This window comes from Rhinopithecus bieti, unplaced genomic scaffold (assembly GCF_001698545.2).
Source record: "Rhinopithecus bieti isolate Rb0 unplaced genomic scaffold, ASM169854v2 scaffold_1017, whole genome shotgun sequence".
Lineage (NCBI taxonomy): Eukaryota > Metazoa > Chordata > Mammalia > Primates > Cercopithecidae > Rhinopithecus > Rhinopithecus bieti.
This window is the reverse complement of record NW_016803657.1, coordinates 5,617,440-5,640,787: the sequence shown is the minus strand read 5'-3', so window position 1 is coordinate 5,640,787 and position 23,348 is coordinate 5,617,440. Positions and strand designations below refer to the sequence as shown.

The following is a 23,348-nucleotide window of genomic DNA, read 5'->3' as shown; positions in this document are numbered from 1 at the left end:
ACTCATGCCAGTACAGTGACCCAGTACCCATGCTGATACAGTGATCCACTATCCATGCCAGCACAGTGACCCAGCACCCAGGCCAGTACAGTGACTTCTTTGACCGTGGGTCCAGGGCACCCTTGGGTATTCTCCAGTGGAGGCCTCATCTCCCAGGATGCAGGACTCTCACATAGCAGAGCCTAAGGTCTGGGGAGAGGAAGGGTAACTCCAGAACTGGGTCAGTGGGGATGGTGCTGCAAGTACCACTCCCAGCTCTGCCCACTGAAGGGACTGGTACCCCGGGTGATTCGGGCCAGCCCTGGGAAGGACAGTATTGAATGACTACATTTTTATCTGCCACCAACATGTCATTCTGCCCCATCCGTGAGTTGGTCTCAAGTTTTCACTTTTCTGCCAGTTGGTTGAAAGGATCCCTTACCCCTGAGGCTACAGCCATGGAGGTGGAGGAGAGGTATCAGTACTAAAGAGGTGGGTGACATGGGTATAGTCTGAGGCTACCTGTCATGTAATTTGCCTCTTTATTTCCACCACCCAATGGGTTGGTCTTGCATCTGGCCATCCTCATGACTTGGAGAATCTGATAATACCTGGTGCAGTGGCTCACTCCTGTAATCCCAGCACCTTGGGAGGCCGAGGCAGGCGGATCACCTGAGGTCAGGAGTTCGAGACCAGCCTGACCAACATAGTGAAACCCCATCTCTACTAAGAATACAAAAATTAGCCAGGCATGGTGGTGGGTGCCTGTAATCCCAGCTACTCGGGAGGCTGAGGCAGGAGAATCGCTTCAACCCAGGAGGCGGAGGTTGCAGTGAGCCAAGATCATGCCATTGCACTCCAGCCTGGGCGACAGAGCAGAAGAATCCGTCTCAAAAAAAAAAAAAAAAAAACAGAGAGAAAAGGAAAAAAGAATCTGATAATACTTGGCCTAAGATGGGCAGTTCTGGTTCTAGCCACTTGGTGCTCAGTGTCTATTGGGGCCCAGACACTCATTAGAGCAAGATGTTGATCCTCTCAAGTAACACACAGTTCTGTGCTGCCAAGCAAATGGTTTTGCTCCAGAACTCCTAGGCCCCGAGCTGCAACTCTCCAACGGGGGCTTGCACCGACTCACACAGAATCATTATCCAAAGGATGCCTCCAGCACGATCCGTTCTACTGGATCAAACGATGCAAACAGCTGCGGAGCTGCCTTTGGATCCACCAGACAGCCCTCTCTGGTCTGGGCCCCCCTCAAGACTAACAGCCTTCTGGATCACCTGATAGATGGGTAGGTCCAGTGCCCAAGGGCTGTACAGACCTGTGGCATGAGGAAAGAGGCAAGGCACCATCAGCTCACTCCTGTGTAAAACTGGCCACACATTTGGGACCCACTGCAAAACAGGCGTCCCTCGGCTTGGAGACAGGTGAAGCTGTGATGACGGTTTCAACAGCAGCTCTCTCCGTGCCTCTTGGTAATAACACACCCCTAGCCACTCCCTAAACTAACTGGAGGCTCAGAGCTATCTGAAGTTGATGGGGTTTCTCTCTAGGGCGCTCCTTCTCAAATTTTAGTGAGGGAGAGCTTGATAAAACACCGATTCCCAGACCCCACTGCCAGAGGTCCTGGTCCCTAGGTCTAGCATGGGTCCTAAGACTTTTCATGTCTAACATGCATCCAAGTCAGGCGAGGCTCGCAATTCTCGGGCCGTACTGCAAGTAGCTCTGCCATAAACCTTCTGAGTAGCACGACTCGAGAACTCTGCTACCCAGCGTAGTAAGTGACCACAGTAGTCTGTGAACTGCGGTATCAGCATCACCTGGGAGCTTGTTAGAACTCTTGGTGTTTTAAAACTTTAATGTGCATATGAATCACCTAAATATCTTGTTAAGATGCAGGATTTGATTCAGGAGGGCTGGGATGGAGCCCCCAGTTCTGCATTTCTAACAAGCTCCCAGGATGATGCTGACAGTACTAGCCCAAGGACCACTCTGTGAGTTTAGTTCGATAATTCACAACCCTGGCTGTGTATTAAAATCACCTGAGGACTACAACAAAGTCCTGACCCAGCCCAGTTGATTTTCATGGGCATGTAGCGTTAGGAAAAACAGTGTTAGATCTTTTTTTTTTTTTTTTTTTGAGACGGAGTCTCGCTCTGTCACTGGGGCTGGAGTGCAGTGGCCGGATCTCAGCTCACTGCAAGCTCCGCCTCCCGGGTTTACGCCATTCTCCTGCCTCAGCCTCCGAGTAGCTGGGACTACAGGCGCCCGCCACCTCGCCCGGCTAGTTTTTTGTATTTTTTAGTAGAGATGGAGTTTCACAGTGTTAGCCAGGATGGTCTCGATCTCCTGACCTCGTGATCCGCCTGCCTCGGCCTCCCAAAGCGCTGGGATTACAGGCTTGAGCCACCGCGCCCGGCCAGTGTTAGATCTTTAAAAGATTTTTGTTTTGTCTTTTCCTAGTTCTTGATGATTCTTGTTAAATATATTGGCCCAAAACGTTCTCTTTCCCCCTCCTGTTCCTCTCCTCCCTTCTGTTTCAACTTTCAGTTTTAAACTACGCATCTGCCTCTTCTTAACACTGTCACTGAACATGGCCTTCAGATGTTTTTGCCCAGGTACTCCATACAAATTTTGAAAAACGATGTCCCTCTCACATATTTTAAATTTACATTTAAGTGTTTTAATTTCTAGTGTACTGTAAAATTTTAGGTCACTCTTTTCTGTTATACAGAGAGACCTAGATACCACTGTGATTTGAAACCTACCAACGACCATTTAAAATCTCCTTTTAACAATTGCAAATTTTACGTCATTCCTTCTTCTCCTTCAATTCATACAGTTTCATTTAATGTAATATATATTCAGCTTGAAAGCTTTATCACTGTACTACACTTCTTTATACCAAAAGGATAGTTATTATGATAATTTAAAACATTTCCTGTGACCCTAAAACTAAATGTTAAAAAAAACTGGGGATTGATTATCCATCATAATTGCTATTAATAATTAATCAAACCATCACACATCATTGTAAATTTTGACTAACAATTATTGAATAAGAAAAGTAAAATTTACTGGAAATACAGCTCTTAATGAGATAAATGGGAATGTTCTTTTTTTAATTAGTTCATATATTCACGGATGGATAGTCTAGGTAAAATGAAGTGTTCAGCATCGATTTTATCTCTATTTTTTGTTTTTATAAATGTATGCACTGAGAAAACTTATTTTCATAAAGAAATAGATGGGAAGGAAGGAGTTTTGTTATAACAATTTCACCCAATTCCTTGACAGCTTTCTGTTATGCCCATAGTCACACCGTGATTTATCATCAAAGATTATTTTTAATGATCTATTCGTTGACAACTTGATTGGGTTCACCTTCAATTCTGCTGAAAACCAAGAATTGTAAGCTCTCTGGCTTGCAAGGGGGTTTCTTACCCACTTATCAAAGCCATCCACTTTCTCAATACTGACCCTAATGTTTGAAATTCTCCTTTGTCCGGAAAGCAGAGGGTTCTACAGGCCAGAGCAATGCACCAAGGAAGAGGAGGGTTTGCTGGGAGGAATGCCTTTCCTTTGCAAGGAGGGAGAAAAGCAAGCGTGAAAGGAGAGCTGAGAGGGAAGACCCCAGGCGCGTTCTCAGGCAGATCTGTCTGGGGAAAGAGTACCGTGGAAACTGAGGATGTGGATTTCCCTGAGAACCACCCACAGTTGAATATCCTCCGGAGTCACGGAGCCCTGACATGAAGATCCCTGCTCTAGATTAACACCATCTATTAGTAGGGAGCAGACAGGACATGGCTCTGCCCAAATTAATGCCTTCAGGGCCCAAGCAGAGAGGTAACATCAATAACTGGACCAGGCAGTGTAAAACACTCTCCTCCTTCTTTGTCTAACTTGTATTTCCCTGTTTTTGATAGAGACTTGGTTATAGCAAAAGATGTCTCTACTATAAGAAAGACAAGAGTGCAAACATTTTCATCACCAACCACTGCCTGGTCTCCTGGTGAGGGACACAGCTTGGAACTGCTGAGACCTGAGCAGGATGGGGTGATGCCCCAGTAGACAGTGGCATCCCATCAGCTCCCGCAGATCGCTGTGTTCAGGCATGGGGACTGACAACACCAGACCATCAATGTTTATGTGGAGCCCTGAGCTTCCAGAGGCTGGTCACAGACAGTTCTGTTTGCGCCCTCTGCCAGGCAGAGCTTTGTTCCTATCTACAGAGCAGGTGAGCTGCAAGTCGGTGAACAGAGAGGTGCCTGCTGACTCCAGCCTTGTGGTCCCCTTTGCCAGGACGGCCTCTTCCCACTCAACCTTTAGGTCTCAGTTAAACATTGTCTCTCAGGGGCAACTTTCAAATTCCCACTGACGTGTCTGGGTGCCCCATGCTGGGTTTTCCGGAGCAAGCTGTGCTTCTCTCAATCGTGGCTCAGGTACTTTTGCTTTAGTCACCCATTTAGATGACTATCTCACCCCTGACTCTCCTAACTTCCATGCCTGGCACTGAGCTTGCTGCACAAGAGATATGCCACAATAACTGACGAATTCATCAGGATTGCTGTGTACAGCCATGCAGGCTATGTACCAACCATTTCTTTGGGGTCCCATTAATAAGGACTACTATAGACCATGAATGTGGGCAATGCAACAGCCCGGCAAATGACTAAGTGGCTATACTTGCTAAGGGACCGTCTCCCAGCACACTGGGCTCCCAGCCACGGATCTTCAGTATATAAAATATAGGGAAGTATCCTACTCATATGTTCAAGGGCTCTCAAGGGGACCTGGGAGTCCAAGTCTTCCTGGTCAGGACAAGCTCTTACCACTCCTAGAACACTCCAGGAGCAAATAAAGCTCAATGATGGGTCGTGTGGGCAGTCTGACTGGGAATCCCTTTTGTATGCAAAGTGCCATACCTTTTTATAAAATTGTCCTGCTCAATACACTAGCGCCCAGGCCACATGAGGTTACTGAAATTAAAAATAGTTGAAATTATAAATTCCCTTCCTCAGTCACAACAGTGACATTTCAAGTATTCAATAGCTTCACGTAAAAACAGAGAACATTTCCATCATCACAGAAACTGCTATTGGATCATGGATCACACCTCAAATGCTTCCAGAGCCAGCTCATGTAGAAGCAACAGGCCAAGATTCAGAAACATTTCTCTCCAAATGGGAAGTTTTCTAACACAAACACCTCACTTACCTCACGAATGAAGAGGCAACCTCTCATCCAAAAACATCTGCCCCTAGTGTTGCTTTTAATATGCAATACCTGAAAATCCCACAATGAGTATTTTCCCAAAACAAAGAATAGAGCCCTCCACAGGAAAACTCAAGTCTCTTCTTTAGGAAAATGCACAGACTGTTTAAACAGGGGAAAGAGGTCCTAGCATGCCCAGATATTTTAAGAGAAGCTGGAAAATGTTCTCCCAGCTGTTAAATATTGGCTCATGCATTTTTAAGATATTGTGTGGGCTAAACAAAACACAAGGAGCAAATCCAGGCCACAAATGTCTAATCAGGACTTCTGATCTAGAGAAATATTGTACCTTAGGGAAGAAAATGCAATAGGAATAAGAAATGTGTAGTTGTTACGGACTGAGCTGTAAAAAAATTAATATGTTGAAGCCCTAACCTGTAATGTGACTGTATTTGGAGACAGGTCCCTTAAGGAAGTGACTCAGGTTAAATGAAATCATACGGTGTCTCTAACCCAATAGGACAGGGGTCCTTATAAGAAGCGGAAGAGACACCAGAGCTCTCTAAAGCCCGCCTCCCTTCCTGCAACCCCAGTGCCCGAGAGGCCATGTGAGGACCAGTGGAAAGGTGGCTCTCTGGAGCCAGGAAGGGAGGCCCCAAGGAGACACCAATCTGGCTGGCAAAGCTGGTTTCATCTTGGACTTCCAGTTTTCAGAACTGTGAGAAGATGAATGTCTGTTGTTTAAGTCACCCAGTCTCCTAAGGAAGAGACTTGAGTTTTCCTGCGGAGGGCTCTATTCTTTGTTTTGGGAAAATACTTACTGTGGAATTTTAAGGTATTGCATATTGAAAGCAACGTGAGGGGCAGATGTTTTTGGATGAGAGGTTGCCTCTTTGTTCTTAAGTTGGGTGTTTGTGTTAGAAAACTTGCCACTTGGAGAGAAATGTTTCTGAATCTTAGCCTGTTACTTCTATATGTTCCCTGACTTAGAACATCCGAAAACATGTTGAAAGTGCTTGTTTGTCTTTTGCTTCCACCAACCAAAGCTCTGAGAGTAGAAACCAGTCTGCCACGATCATGATATCCTCAATGCCTATGATGCTTAGTGAACACTCAGTAAATACATCTTGAGTCAATGAATTAATGAATGGGTATCTTGAATGGCAACCCACGCTGACTAATGCAGTACTTTTTACTCACTCGTACGCTGGAGTTATGTATATGTGTATAAGTTATATATGTGACTTATACATAAGTTATAAGGATATCAATTTTCACAACTGCATATTGAATGGCTTGGAGATGCAGAACTAATATTTATAGCTCATTTATAAAGCAACTCATTTTTAACACTACAGTTTGACATGTTGAGCTTGCAAAACACGAACATGAGTGTTATTCCACGTGGCTCAGTCAGTTTGCCCACAAAGGGCCCTGCTCATGAGACTAATGAGGCCTCTGGCTCGAAGGCTGTAATTTGACTGATTTGTTCTATTTATAACACAGTCCATCTCTGAGAAATCTCCCATATTTTCTCTATATAAGCCTACACCAATACTCACATAAATAAGAACTATTGTGAAGTCTTTCCAAGGAAGCATTTCTTCAGCCTACAATCTTGTGTGTCTTGACCTTAGTTTGTCTTTATCAACTCTGTCTTTAAAACAGGCAAAGGTTTGAAAATGTAAGTAGCAGAAACTCAGGATGTGCGGGAAAGTTACTATTCCCTGACTTAGAACATCCCAAACCATATTGAAATTGCTTGTTGGTCTTTTGCTTCCACCAACCAAAGCTCTGAGAGTAGAAACCAGTCTGCGTCAATCATGATATCCTCAATGCCCATGATTCTTAGTGAACATTCAGTAAATACATCTTGAGTCAATGAATCAATGAATGCATTTCTGAATGGACAGATGGACAGAAAAATGAATCTTCTTCCAGAAGCAGGGACTTACGCTAAGAGTTCAGGATAGGTAAGAGCTGAAAACATAGAAGGGGAGTAAGAGGACTTTTTAGGGAACTTAGGAGAAAAAATAGCTTTGGGATAGAAAGCATATAGAGGCAGGTTACTTTAATTTCCAAGTGAAAATGTCCAGCAACATAGTAAATACAATCTCAGGGCACAGTGTCCCTGATAATAGGTTAAACAGGGCAAGGTTTAGCCTCTGTATCCAGAAGCAGCATAATTTGATGAGAAAGACTGAGACAAAGAGGGACGCCTGCAACCAGCAGGTCAAATGCAGACATAAAACAGAAGAAACGTGAGTCAATAATCGAGGAAATGCATGTGGACACAGCTTCCATCTTCGGGCACCTTACTAAGTCAGACAAAGAAGTTCAAACATCAGAAGATATCAGGGTTTTAGACTCAGGGTGACCTTCAAGTCACTTGTCCTACTTTCTACTTGCCAAAGACTGAATGCCCGGGCTGGCATTCAGGCCTGGAGATAACGTTTGATCAGTTGTGATATGTGAAGTCACAAGAGCGAATGCGATCTCCAAGGAGAAAAAGGAAAGGCAGAAAGACAAAGGAAAACATTGCACCAAAGAACTGAAGGATGGAGAATCCTCACGTCTTGGGAAGAGGAGAGCCAAAAGGAGCAATAAACACCAAAAGAAAAGGAGCTACAGGAAGAACAAGCTGGTGAGCAGCATCCTCAGATGCCAGGGATGGAGAGGGGACCAGGAAAGGAAGGGTAAAAAGGTCTCACTTCACAGGCTTTCATGCACTCACTGGACAAGCATTTACTGAGCCCTTATTGCTCGTCAAGCGCTCTTCCCGTGGCTTGTGGAAAGAAGCAAAAATCCCTATCCTCGTGGAACTGACGTTCTGGTGGGAGATGAAAAATAACATCGGTAAGGGCTCTCTTGGAATGGGGCTATATTAAATGCAGAGTTTTCCTGGGGAACACTGATATATTTAACAAGGGATCAAATGAAAGGACGGTGGTTATGGCGGTTCCCAGTCATAGACCGTGCTGTTCTACTCCAAGCCCCCTTTTCCTAATCATCTCACTGCTGGCGCATCTCTCCATAAGTGAAAGAAAAGAGTTTCAGAGTTCTGCTAACAAAGCTGTTCCAGCATCGGAAGCAGAATTAATTGTTCCCTTGCCTGTGCTTCGGGAGCTTCTTCTACATAACTCCCTTTCATTTGGCATTTAACACACTGTGTTCTTGTCATTTGTTGGTGCGCCAGCCTCTCCCTGGCAAAAGTGAGCTCAGGGAAGGCAGGAACCACGTGTCGTATTCACCAAGTTTCCTCAGCATCAAGCGTAATGCCTGGTAAGTATCAGATGCTCAGCATTTTCTGAGTGGAATAGCAGAACTGTTGTAGTCTGAGTGTTTAAAGGGCAGGGAGTAGGGGAGAATCACACGTTTAGGGACAGAAGTGAGACAGAGACTCCAAAAGCCAAAGAAAATCATACTTCAACCCTTCCCTTGGTTCTTCTATACAGACACTGACAATGGTGTAGGCTGATGCCTGTATGCCAGCTGTTTCACTCTATGACAATCAGTTTACCGTTTTATGCATCCCGAAGTATTCTTCCAAGTTGAGATGATATTCGAAACATGCAGTGAGTAACATGGCAGGGTCGCTAGCCAATCAGGATGGAGGCCAGTGGGGGCAACATGGCTTAATATCCGTCCTTCAACTGCAAACGGAAGAGGTGGGTAGGATCCAGGTAATCTAATGCCAGGCTAGGGTTCAAGTAAGTAGAACTGCTTCCTAGATTTTCATCAAGAACATGCTGTCATGGTTTTTACAAACACTGTAACTAAAATGAACATAGAAGCAAAAGGCTCAGAACACTGCCCGTTCGCTTCATATATTTTCAAATACGATGGTACCGTTTTTGCATGTGCCATTTTCTCAGTTCAAGGGAAGTGAAGTCTTCTTGAGCAGGCTACAAAGTATGAAACTCCTTAAGCTTTCGGAAATGAACCAACCACCAGAGAGAGGGTAACCTACACACACGGTTTCTATTCTCACGTCATTCTGACTAATGAGGATGCTGCCCAACGTTTTAAGGATTAGAAAGGAAGAAGTTTGAATTCTGGAGTACATTGGTGCTGAAAACTTTTCCAAATGGAAGCAAGCCTTTGTGAAATTCAACCCTGTCGAATTAATAGAACCACAGAGCGACATCGTGTTGGGGAAAGAGTGTGCAACAATCGTTCAGGGAAAATGAAGGGCATTTAACACCAGACATGGCCTTCAATGTCAGATGGCCTTTAATGACACACCTCAACAAAACACATCATCAGTGAAACAGCAAACAACCGCACGGGGCCAGCCGAATGTTCGCCGTTACTGACCTATGTCAGCTCTGACTCCTACTCTTTAAGTTCAGGTTGGGAACCAAAATGGAAAAGCCTTCATTCTTTCAAGAGCTTCTCTAGAGTTCTGCACTTCCAGTTTTGACGTTTGTATCTTGTGCCCCAGAAAAATCACAAAACCATTATAGCCTTCACACTTCTCAGATAGTCATGCAGGCCTAATACTAAGGTGAACTAGGGAATTCCCAGCTCACATTTTTATGATGCTCTAAAACTACATAAAATAATACCTTTGGTATCCACCTCACAAAGCTACACTTCCTAGTTATTCCTGGACAAAATAACAGTTAACACTGACAAGCAGAGGTCACAGGCTTTCTTATACTTTCCTAGGTCACAGGCTTTCTTACACTTTCCTAAAACCTTGTCAGCCAAACATAGAGGTATACTAGATTTGAAGGAACTAATTTTGTGCTAAAGAGGTATTCTTCAAGTCATAAAAGGCAGAGGGGTGCAGGCAGAATAATTACCTAAAATAACAAAAGAATCAGAGAGAGAGACTATTGCTAAGAACTCACTAATTAGAACACACAGAAAGAATCTACATCTCCAGATAAATTTCTGGTTCCTATTATTTCTGATATAAATTCAATTTCTTTACATCTCAGATACAAAGTGTTCTTGGAAAAGCAGGGAATATAGCACTCTGGATTTGGTAATGGTCTTTAGCATTGTGAAGCGGCCTTTCACTTTAACAGATACTTTACCTGATTTTCTATGGGCTTGATTTAATATTCTCAAACACATTGTAAAGATCTACAATTTTAATTACCTGCTGTAATTGCCTTCTATAAGAGCCAAAAGAACATCATTTACAATGAACAATCATAAAACATTATGACTAAGTGGCAAAGGTGGAGCTGAACTGTTATCAGAAGGTGACCAATCGTTAGGCCGCATTCACTACAGCAGCAGCCAGATTAAGAAATTACAACATGATTTTAACAATCAGAAACAGTTCTGCAATATAAATAATCTCAGCAAGTAAAATGGTGAAAGTCTCTCTCGAGAAAAGACAAACCTGGGTTCAAAACTAACCCATGTAATCAACTGCATAAGATTAGGGAAAGTAATTTGTTGCTTTGATTTGTTGCCTCATCTGCAAAATAGGGATAATACTGACCTTGTGGCCTCTTGTTTACCAAAAACGGTGATTAAATGGTGGTTATTAAAAAAAAAAAAATGGTGGTTATTATGATTATTATATTATTTTAAGAGATGGGGTCTTGCTCTGTTGCCCAGGCTGGAGTACAGTGGCGTGATCTCAGCTCACTGCAGCCTTGATCTCCCTAGCTCAAGTGATCCTACCTCAGCCTTCTGAGCAGCTGAGACCACAGGTATGCACCACCACACCTGGCATTTTTTTTTTCTTTTTTTTTGGTAAAGACAGAGTCTCCCTGTGTTGCCCAGACTGGTCTTGAACTCCTGGGCTCAAACGATGCTCCTGCCTCAGTCTCCCAAAGCACTGGGCATGAGTCAACATACCTGGCTGATTAATTTTTTTAAATAAGATATAATATTTACATACAGGGCATAGAGCAGACATTCAATGAACAGCTGTTGTTCCTACTACTACAATAAGCCTTCATTATGCTCTGGACCACATCACATCTTTTTGTCCTTAAAGCTGGAACCTGAAGTTAAACCATAGGATACCAGGCCTACCCTCAGCAGAAATACCATGTTATGACTGAAGAGGTTGGTTCCACTCTAGATGTTCCCTTTGAATCAGAAAATAATATATTCTCATTTTTCTGAAAGAGGAGATATGAAAAGACAATTTAGCCCAGCAACTCACACAATCTGGATTTTGAAAACCTTAAGAATTCTGAAGGAAGGGAAATTAAACAGGTGCTTCTTAATTAGCAGCTTCAGAATACCGAGCTCATTCGTAAAAGGAAACATCATACTAGGAAGGTAGGGGTAGAACCACTTAGACTAGAAAGTAACTAAAAGCTGAACCCCAGGAAATTCACCAGAATCATCGCTGTATTCAACTACTGAGTAAACACAGTTTTTCTGAGAAAACTATATTTACAACTAGCAACTTGTTCTGTGTGGTTTCATCTCAGCCAATAACCATTACTTTGCTTAGGATTTCTCCAGACAAGCTGTGTAAAGGATGTATGTCAGAGATTGTAAAATCATTGCAGGAAAGATTCAATTTTCCATCCCCCCTGTTTGTGCCCTCCAAAAATTCCTTATCTTTTGTATCAATTACAGTGACAAGGAGAGTAGACAAAGTACTTCAATGACTGTAACATCGAGAGTGACCAGAGCTGGAAAGAAAATGCGTAAGTTATAATCTTGGGTCACCCTCAATATATCACATACTCTGAAATGTTAGGTTTACCTAATATGATTCTACAATGAAATTATCTTCAATTCCTTATAAACTGAATTCAGGCATTGGCTGCTAAGTCTCAGAAATTAGGTTCCAAGATCGAAGGTAAAAATCATTAGGCCAGGTGCAGTGGCTCACTCTTGTAATCCCAGCACTTTGGGAAGCCAAGACAGGAGGACTACTTGAGCCCCAGAGTTCAAGACCAGTGTGGGCAGCACGGGCAGATCCTGTCTCCACACAAATTTTTTAAAATTAGCCAAGTGGGCTGGGCGCGGTGGCTCAAGCCTGTAATCCCAGCACTTTGGGAGGCCAAGACGGGCGAATCACGAGGTCAGGAGATCGAGACCATCCTGGCTAACATGGTGAAACCCCGTCTCTACTAAAAAATACAAAAAACTAGCCAGGTGTGGTGGCGGGCGCCTGTAGTCCCATCTATTCAGGAGGCTGAGGCAGGAGAATGGCGTAAACCCGGGAGGCGGAGCTTGCAGTGAGCAGAGATCCGGCCACTGCACTCCAGCCTGGGCAACAGAGCAAGACTCTGTCTCAAAAAATAAATAAACAAATAAATAAAAAATTAGCCAAGTGTGGTGGTGCACACCTGTAGTCCCAGCTACTCGGGAGGCTGGGGTGGGAGGATCACTTGAGCCCAGGAGGTTGAGACTGTAGTGAGCCATGATTGTGCCACTGCACTCCAGCCTGGGCAACAGAGCAAGACCTTGTCTCCAAAAACAAAACAAAACAAAACAAAATTAGGGTTAAAGTTCTAGCCCCCAAACTGCCAAAATTAAAGAATTCTATGCTTAAATATCTGAATATAATAATTTAAATTCAAACATTTAACAAGGGGACAGAAGGGAAGGTAGATTGGAGGAATTATTAACACTGAGCTATGTGGAGGAGTTTGTAAAAAATCTGATTAGGCAAATCACTACTGAGTAATTTGTGTCTTTCAATAATCACAGCATAACCGGGAGAAGTAAATGAATACCCATGGTCTCTCTACTGCATCCAACTGGTCAGTTTTGCTTGGTTAGTTAATTCTCCAAGTGCTTGCCTTATGCCCTGGGTAAAGTTTACTCACTGTGCAAAATCTGCCGCAACAGTTCGAGGTCAATATCTGGGAATTAGGGAGTGTAATCATGCACATCAGTCTTATAAATCCACTGGGACAGATGGTGTCTTACTTTATATCCTATGTGCTGTCTAATGCATTCCTGATAACAAAACAACCACTTTGTTATTAGAAATTGGGACTTATTGTTCTGATGCTCCATTAGTCAGCACCGACTCCAGCGCATCTCCCACTGTGCCCTTAAGCCAAACCAGCGTCCACCCAAATGTGCCTCACTGGGGTTGCAAAAGGATGCCGGCCTTGAAGCTGCCGAGCTGAGCCACAGCACACGGCTGTTCGACTGAATGTTTATCGGGAGTGGTTTTGATATCGGAACAGAAGACCGCCTTTTTTAAACCAAAAACAAGCTTCTCTGAGATCTCCATGCACAGAGCTCTTCGCAGCCAGCCTCCCTGCTGGAAGGCCACCTCCCCCCAAGTTTTGCCTACTCCTTGGGCTTCTCTCTTGGACACATTTTGACCCCAAGGGCACACCCAGCCTCCACGGTATATGCTGTTCTGCGTTTATAGGAGAAACGAGTGTTTTGGGAGGGGGACAAATAAACTTGGGCTTGAATCCTCAAACTTCCCATTGACTATTCTTGTGATCTGAGTCAGTAACCTAACCTCTCAGAGCCTCAGTGTCCTCAGCTTTGAAACAGAGTTATTAACCTGCAGTGCTGTTGTGGAATCTAAGAAGGAAAATACACATGACAGTATCTGTCAGGTCTCAAGACATGTTAGGGCCTTCTCCTCTCTATGTACGTCCTTAGAGGGTTATCAACAGTACTGTCATTTATAAATTATTATCAAATCTGCATATAGCTTCAAACGGTTGTTGTTCCTAGATCACCAAAAAGAATTTTGTAAAACTGTGTATCTTTCCCACATTTTAGGTTGACATCTAAAATTTTTCATCATACGTTTGAGGGACTGAAAAGAATGTAATTTCTGGTGTATTTTAATGTTTTGCTATTTCAGTATATTTTAATAAAACTACTGCAGTGCATCTATATGTATTCAAAGGAATCTAAATATTTGATAAACAGGTCTAAAGATTTGATACACAGCATCACCCATTTAAAAAACACATGAACAAGCTCTAATTTTTAATAGTAAGAAATTTTGCACCACTCCTTTTCTTTCTTCTTGGATTTGTATTCCCATCTTATACTCCCACAGAATTGTATCCTTTATTCATTACATTTATTGATTCAAAAGAATTTTATTAATTACCATATCATAGCCTCTGAAAAAAATATGTATATAAATTTCAATCTCGGTGAGGTTCAGCAGCTCATACCTATAATCCCAGTGGTTTGTAGGGCCAAAGGGGAAGGATTATTTGAGGCCAGAAATTTGAGAGCAGGCTGGGTAACATAGCCAGACTCTGTCTCTACAAAAATAGAAATTTAAAAAATTAGCCAGGCATGGTGGTTCAGGCCTATAGTTCCAGCTACTCAAGAGGCTGAGGCAGGAGGACTGCTTGAGCCCAGGAGTTTGAGGCTGCAGTGAGCCATGATCTCATCACTGTACTCCAGTCCGTGTGACAGAGTAAGACCCTGTGTCTAAAAAAACAACAAAAAAAATTCTTTAAAAAAGTGTTTTTGGCTGGGCACGGTGGCTCATGCCTGTAATTCCAGCACTTTGGGAGGCTGAGGCGGGCAGATCACAAGGTCAGGAGATCGACACCATCCTGGCTAACACGGTGAAACACCGTCTCTACTAAAAAAAATACAAAAAATTAACTGGGCATGGTGGCGGGCGTCTGTAGTCCCAGCTACTAGAGAGGCTGAGGCAGGAGAATGGCATGAATCTGGGAGGTGGCGCTTGCAGTGAGCCGAGATCGTGCCACTGCACTCCAGCCTGGGCAAAAGAGCGAGACTCCATCTCAAAAAAAAAAAAAAAAAAAATTAAGTTTTAACCATATGACTCGGGGGCAAACAAAACAAACCTTCTCTTGGAATGAGTTCTTACAATTATTATTGATATTCAATTAATTGTTTAAAGTATTACAAATTTTGATGAATAGGTTTTATATTTTATAAAACCAGAAATGCATCTGTCAATGACATGAGGAATACAGTTTAATTCTAATGTTTTCTTTTTCATAGATAAAATTTTGTTCATACAAAGCAATAGATGAAAATGAAACAAATTTTGTTACAGAATATCTCTCAATTCTTTAAATTCCTTCTAAGTTATATGCCAAAAGTCATATAGTAATTTATTTATTTATTATTATTTTTTGAGACAGAGTCTTGCTCTGTCACCTGGGCTGGAGAGCAGTGGCGTGATCTCGGCTCACTGCAGCCTTCACCTCCCATGTTCAAGTGATTTTCCTGCCTCAGCCTCCTGAGTAGCTGGGATTACAGGAGCCCGCCAGCGTGCCCAGCTAATTTTTGTATTTTTAGTAGAGACGGAGTTTCCATATTGGTTAGGCTGGTCTCAAACTCCTGACCTCAGGTGAGCCGCCCGCCTTGGCCTCCCAAAGTGCTGGGATTACAGGCGTGAGCCAATGCACCCCGTCATCATATAGCAATTTATTAGTTAGGACAGATGTGTTTTGTTCTAATAACAAACAAATGCTGAAATCTCAGGGCTTACCATACAAAGGTTTGTTTCCTACTCATAATGAATCCAATTCTGCTTGGGTGACCCTCCCGGGCTATTCTTCCCCTGTACTGATTCAAATATCCAGACAGCTTCTATCTTGTGGCTCAATATGTGGCCTGTCCATGGTTGTCCCCAAAGGGGAGGGAGAGCATGAAGGTAACGCGTTGGCTCTTAAACACGTGGCCTGAAAACGACCCTCTATTCCACTGACATGGCCCTGCACCTGCAAAGGGGCTGGAAATCTCTTCCTGTCCTGAGAACAAGTGGACTGTGTTACAGTTAGCAATGATCAAGTTATTTGTAATGAAGCATCAGCTGACAACACATGTAGGTCCCACCTCATTTTGTAGACAGCAAAAGATTGAAAACACCTGATTTATAAAACGATTTATTTCCCAATTATCAGAGTCTTTCACTTTCTCAATTCTGCCCCTGATATTTAGAGTTCTCCCTTTGTTTGGCACCTGGGCATTTACACCCTCAGATAATTGCCTGTGTTAAAGATTCAGGATGAGTAAGACAGGAGCCTTCCATCTTGTTCGGAAACAAAGTAGCAGTTGTGAAAAGCAAAATTTGACCTCAGGCATCCTCAGTTCCAGTTTTAGAGTGTGAATATCAAAGGACTGAAAATAGGTTCTTTGGAAATTTTACATGCCTGCCTATGCCTTGGAAATCTATATGTATGCCTTGGAAATCTACTCACACCAGTGATTGCTGCTTTGGGAAACTGGGCATACTGGGCTACCCCAAATTTGTTCAAACCTTGAGGTCAAATGATCATAGCTTAACCTGATTTCCTAAGATTTAACAACAGTGAAATCAGGTTGAAATAAATCACACGGGGGGAAAAGGGGACACCTTGGGATGAGAAGAGATGGGGATACGGTTAAGGAGGCAAGAGTGGGCAATAGAAACAATCCAGTTTTGCCTTGTGGGGTGGGGACAGCATGACGGTCTTTGTTGTGATAACTGGGGTCTTGCTGGGAGCCACCAGCTACATTCCTCTTCTGAAACTCATTCCCCAATCCATCCATTTGGGGCTCAGAAACGAAATATTAGACCTGCTATTTTAACTTACGTTTTCTCACTGAAAGCACAAGAAGGAAACTAAGTGTCAATGCTATTTATTATGCAGGTTGAGTCTGTTAGTCAGGGGACCCCATCTGATACTCTGTAGGCAAGCTATCCCAAGGAGGGGTCTGAAAATTCTCACTGTCAGAGAAGTGGACAGGATGCCCTCATAGGCACGGGCTGCGGTTTCACTTTTGCCTGGAGAGGTGGATTTATGTACTTGTGTATTTAGTTTTATCTAAACTACCTCTCATAAAGTGGACAACTGAAGTCAAAGGCATTTCTGGGAAGAAACCACAGATTTGAGTCACTTATAAGGCCAGCACAATCAGATGGCAACACACGGCAGCAGGAACACTTGTGTTGTTAGTAGAAGCCACGACGCCAAGAGAAACCATTCTCTGTAACCAGATGTCATAAGAATTTTTCCAAAAAACTAGATTGTGTTAAGAAAATCAAGTAAAATATGCATTTCCATTCACAAAGTGCATATTGTGCCATGAGACGTCAAGTAAAGATGGAAGGGAACCTTCATAACTAGCGGATTCCCTTCCTCTCTTCTGTCTGATGGTTAATGCTTAGAATTGATAAGTAACTAGGTGTCCACGCACAAGGGGTAAATGCTCAAGGCTTGTTTCCCGATGGTGTGTTTACGGAAAAGCATTAGGGACCAAGGCCTAGACTAAGTTCTGTCCAACACCAGCTCAGGAGGCCAGGGCAGAGCATGCCTCATGCTTCACTCCGTACAGCAGGTTCAATGCATGGCTAAATGATTAAACTCATGACTTTACTATAAAATAGACTTCTTATTCATGTTTCTGAAAAATTCTGGCAGTAAAGTCCCATACAATCTATAAAACTATGCTTGGTTCTAAATTGCTCATTTGTGATGTGGGGCTAGGCCCCAGATTGGTTTTTAGTAATATTTCAAACAGTTCCTATTGTTTTAGGAACCCGAGCCATGTCAGAGGCCATCTGGAAGGCGTCTGCCTGTTCTCCTCTCTCCCTTTAACGTTAAAGGTACAAGGAAAATAGGAGAGAGTTTTACCTGGGCACACAAAAGCCATGTTTTACAGGGCAGTCCTCTCAAATGACTGTTCATAGACATGATTTTCAGGAATCCACTTTCAACTACTAAACCTATAGAAGCCTGCAGTTAAATTAGCATTATAGAGGACAAAAGAATGTTAAGTGGTCTTCAGAATTAAAAGCAAGGGTTTGTCAGCCTGAAAGAGGATCAGCTGAAATGATATCCTATCTACAAATGTTGTTTGAAGAGGAGACATTAAAATGAAAGAGGTGAAAAAAACAGGAAGGAGAGAGGCAGTCATTTCTTTTTAATCCAAGCTTCATCCGTAGTAGAGAATCTCATTACGGTGGACATTTTGAATATTGGATCAGAACTGATGGTATGTCTAAGGTATGTACAATGGCATATAAACAATGACTGATTAACCATTGTGTAGAATTCGTCTCATCGCCTAACTCTACGCTTTTTTTTTTTTTTTAAAGGAAGAAACTCTTATTCACATAGTAATTCGGTTCAGAGGTTCTGTTCCACAAAGGTTAACTCAATGTAAAATTTTCTAAGCAAAAGCCAAAAATAGGTTGACAGGTTCATGAAGCTTGCCCGGGTCTGACCTCAGAACAGGCACATCTACTCTCAGGCAGGCTCAAGCCCTTCTTTTTCTGGTGTGCACCTGAGCAGTGGGAGCCAGCCATGAAAAATTCATGCAGGACGCTTCAACAGTCCCACCTATGTCCTTAACATCTGCTGGCTTCACATCACATTAAAACTTCAAAGTGGATCCACCCCTGGGATGGCAGCAAGCTCTCACCGGGGCAGCGGGGTGGAGAGTTCAGAGAAGTCCTCTCCTTCCCTACAGGAATAGCGGTGTAGAACATGCTGGAATTTATCTTCTTAACCATGCAAAAGGGGAGAAATGTTAAGAGATAATCATGCCGTCTACTAAATATGCACAAAACAGCAGGCAGTACCATTGTGGGACTGCATCTCACTTCTAACAGTCATGCTTTTTAAAAAATATATAATATTTAAATCTAAAACCTCTTTATCTTTTGCTTCCCATAAGCTTCAGGTGTAGCCACAGTATCTAGCAATTGAAAAGGGGTGACGTTTTTGAACTCTCAAGTACAAGGTTGTTGATGAAAATGTATTACTTCCTCCTGTTAGCTGGGTGACAGCGCATCACTTATTTAGATGTTTTGAGACACGGCTAGACCTGGTTGCCGCTGCACTCTGATACGGTGCTGTTCTCAAGGAAGGAACGGATTATTACCACAACAGCAAACAAGAGGTGGGGCTGTGTGACACTCCGATTTTAAACTAATCACAGCACAATCCACCAGGAATTTAATTGCCAGCACCCGATCATCCCCATGGTGTTCACTACATAATGGTTCCCTGCTTTATTCTCCCGACAGCAAGGAAAAAATGTGTCTTCGTTAAATGATAATTGGCTGTAATATCTTTTGATTTTTCAGAAATGCTGGCTGGAAAGTTTTCACAAATTTTCCTCAATCTTGTGTGGTGTTTCCACAAAAGCCTACATCAGAAGAAAAAGATATCTAAGTCTGCAGAACACTCTATCTTACTCCCAGTATCAATAGGTCTTGAGAAGATCTAATTTCATAACAAATCTTGTGAGGAGATGCACCCTCCAGTACTCCACAAACTCACCAGGAGCAAGGTGGCCAGGTCCTCAACTGCAGTGTTCATTGCTTACAGGCACTCACTGCATTCCAGAAAGAAGAACAGTTTAAACAATTCTGGGGGATTCTGCAGATTAATCAAGACTTCTGACTTTTAGAGGTTTTCAAAATAAAGCTTTTAGCAAAAAAAAAAAAAAAAAAGCATAATTGGTTGCTGTTTAACATTTAGCTAAATCCCATATGTCAACAGGAAGATTCTCCTAAGAATTAAAATAAGGCGGTTTCCTCAACCTCCTTACTTCTCCCATTTTACCTGGCCCTCATAAAAAGCAAATAATTCACAAAGGCACAAAATGTAGGTTTTCTCCTAAGATTTAAAATAAGTCTGTATCATTAACTGCCTTGTATCTCACTTTTACACGTTTTACCTGGTGCCAATGAAAAGTTAAAATGTATATACAAAGGAACAAAATGCAAGCCAGTTAATTATAATATTTATGAGCAGCTTTCAACATAATTTTTGGTCAGGGTAGAAACTGAAATTACTGAAAAAAAAATTTACATATTCCAATTATCTAACACCATGGTATTATGTTAGTACAGCAGTGTGCAAATTCACTCTACTTGCTTTCTTTTCAGCTGGCCCTTACAGAGTAGGCAGGTAGGCAAGGACTGGGTAAGGACTGTTTTATAACTTTGTGATGTTAACCAGAGTTTCTGTGGAATAATTTTTTTCCCGCTTCTACCAGAGGAAGGCCAACTTCCTTGTTTCTGACGCAGAATTTCACCCCCTTTGACTCATTATTATCCTGGTAGTTATATTACAATTGAGTACAGAATCACATTTGCGAAACAAGATAAATGGCTCTACTTGTAAAGTTTGGAATCATTAAAATAATAACAATTTATTTGAAAATACAATTGCCATTCTTTATCATCACCCTTGGGGAAAAATCTCAATAAATCATCCTCATTTCTACTGTAATTCCTGATGCAGACAGTCCTTTACATCGCAGTACAGCATGCACTGGATTTTGTGAACCCCACACCTAATCCATGTGCATCATTCTCCAATGGCATCACAAAGACCCCATTCATCCTAAATCTGTACTGAGTCTACATTCTGGAAAGCAAGATTCAGTTCCTCAAATTAAGGAGCTCAAGGCAGGATGACAGCACATCATGGCCACTTGGGACCAATTAGGCAGGCATCTGAGACCCCACTCAGTTAACTCCCACAGATGCCTGCACCCAGAGTTTGCTACAAAGATACGCCCAGGAAATTCTACTGGGCCTAAGGCTATTGTACCCTTCAAGCGCCATGTGAGGCAAATACTCCATCCCACATACTTTTTTTTTTTTCTTTATTTTTTTTTTGAGACGGAGTTTCATTCTTTTTGCCCAGGCTGCAGTGTAATGGCGCGATTTCAGCTCACTGCAACCTCCACCTCCTGGTTTCAAGCAATTCTTGTGCCTCAGCCTCCTGAGTAGCTGGGATTTGCGCACCACCATGCCTGGCTAATTTTGCATTTTTAGGAGAGACAGGGTTTCACCATGTTGGCCAGGCTGGTCTCGAACTCCTGACCTCAAGTAATCTGCCTGCCTTGGCCTCCCAAATTGCTGGGATCACAGGTGTGAGCTACTGCGCCTAGCCCCATATACTTTTCAAACCACCTGCAGGGGGAAACCATTCCTTGAAGATGATTTTTAAAAAGATAAAATCCACTACTATACAAACAAATCAATATAATTCACTCATACGATATGATTATAATATTCTGAAATTTACCATCCTCCATGACTAGTTTCAACCCTACTTTCTCAACCACATGACAACTTCATTTTATACCATGAAGCTTCATGCTGCAAACATTTGATGACAAGCCTTCTGATACGGATGTCTGAATCTAGTTTAGTTCGGAGTTCCTGCTTTGGGTGATTTTCCTTTCTTTAGCAATTAACTCTTGCTGGAAGAATTTAAAGGCCAAACATGTAAAACTAAGTTTCCTCAAACTAAAGTCACCTCAAATAAAATCTACAAATACCCATGATTTGTGTGCATTCTCTTCAAGAGGCTTTTAGTTAAATTAGGTGGAAAAAATGATCAACTGATTATGCTTACATACTGCTAATTTTGGTACAACTTAATATGTAGAATTTCTCAAGGATTTTCTTGTTAGATTAAAAGAATATAATCTATACCTAATCTAGTCCTGATTTAGGTTCATGGATATAATTCATTTAAATTGAAAGTTTTTTTTTTTTTTTTTTTTTTTTTTTTTTTTTTTTTGCTGTTGTTAGGAATGATATGCATTGACTGCGTATAAAAGCAAATACTTTTCTTTTTTAATTCCCAAAACAAATAAGATCTGGCATTGAGAAGTATCAGTTAGATTCACATTTTTCTGCATATCATTTTGAAGAAAGAAAAAGCTCTAAAGCTCTCCAAACTATTGGCATTGGATCAACATTAAACCATAGCTACTACACTAGAGAGATACAATTTATTGCAAAATGTCCCGTCAGACAGTGGTTATTAATTAAAGCAAGATTTTATTGCTTTCAGAACTATGATTTGGGATTTCAAAACTCACTTGCTATGCTCAAATGAATGAATGGGCTGGTCTTGTTTTCTCCGTTCTTCTCATTCACGGCCTGCACGTAGTATGCCCCGGCGTCACTGGCTGTCGTGGCCAGGATCACCAGCTGATTCTCCAACGTGATGGCTCTGTTTCAGAAAAGAAGAGGACAGTGTCAAAGCTACTCCAGGGAACTTACTTGTAAGACACAATTAATTAGGTCAACGATAAAGGAATGCCTAGTTTAAAAGAAGAGCTGGAAGGACAAAAAGCAATACACAGGATGACTTCAAGAATACGACAATGGCAGAGAGAGTCTCTTCTGGTCCAGCTAGCACCCTGCAGCCCCAGTGTCCGAGCCTACCGGGTGCTCCACATCTGCACCAGCACTTGACTGTGAAGAAGAAAAATGGTCTGGAACACAGACATCCAGAGTTCATTAAAACTCAGAGGTTCTTCCTCTGAGAATGTGTAACACCACCAGTCAGAAGGAATCCCTTCAGTTAGAAGGCTGGACCACCACAACCCTGACCCAGGGCAAGTGAATTAGCTGTGGCTTTCTCCACCTCAGGGGAGCCTCATCAGAGGCTTTGTGTATGGATACCTGTACTGGTGCGTAGAAGGAAAGTTGCCAATGGGCACAGTGCTGCCCCCCTTCAACTTAAATTCTCCCATCATTATTAACTCCAGACCTCGTCTTTTTCACCTGTACTATCTCCCCATGTCTTAGAAGTGCAAAGGACAAGTAAATAGTCTCCCTGATCATGACCAAGACCTTCTCATTCATCCTGATTCTAGTGGGAAAGGCATCTCTGAGACTCATTTAATGCACCCGCCCTTTCTCTGAGCCACTGAGGCTCGCAGAAATTAAGTTGCTTGTCCTAGGTAACACAGCAACTTAACAGCAGAGAAGGGACTAGGTCTTTTCCCAAGCAGATTAATACTCATCCGATCATACCATAGAAAGACTCTCATTATACTACTTAATTTTTAAGAAAGAATAAAAACAATACAGACACAACTTCCATGTATCCAAGGAACTTTTATTTGAAATGGGTGTCTTATGGTATCCTCCCCTTATAATTCTGTATTATTTTTGCCAGTTAAAGAGGGAGGTAAAATTTGCTTTAAAAAAATATGGGCTGAGCACGGTGGCTCACGCCTATAATCCTAGCACTTTGGGAGGGTGAGGTGGGCAGATCACGAGGTCAAGAGATCGAGACCATCCTGGCCAATATGGTGAAACCTCATCTCTACTGAAAATACAAAAATTAGTTAGGTGTGGTGGCACATGCCTGTAGTCCCAGCTACTAGGGAGGCTGAGGCAGGAGAATCACTTGAACCTGGGAGGCAGAGGTTGCAGTGAGCCAAGATCACGCCACCGCACTCCAGTCTGGTGATAGAGCAAGACTCCATCTCAAAAA

At 42.5% G+C, this 23,348-nt stretch overlaps 1 protein-coding gene across 6 annotated transcripts in view; it reads right to left on the bottom strand.

Annotated features, from left to right (window-relative positions):
- SDK1 (sidekick cell adhesion molecule 1) overlaps positions 1 to 23,348 on the bottom strand; it is a 954,524-nt gene that overhangs the window by 443,941 nt on the left and 487,235 nt on the right. For all 6 annotated transcript variants that reach the window (XM_017894742.1, XM_017894733.1, XM_017894760.1 and 3 more), the window contains one exon: positions 21,940 to 22,073. In XM_017894742.1, coding sequence (XP_017750231.1) covers positions 21,940 to 22,073 — 134 coding nt within the window. The remainder of the gene's footprint in view (positions 1 to 21,939; positions 22,074 to 23,348) is intronic.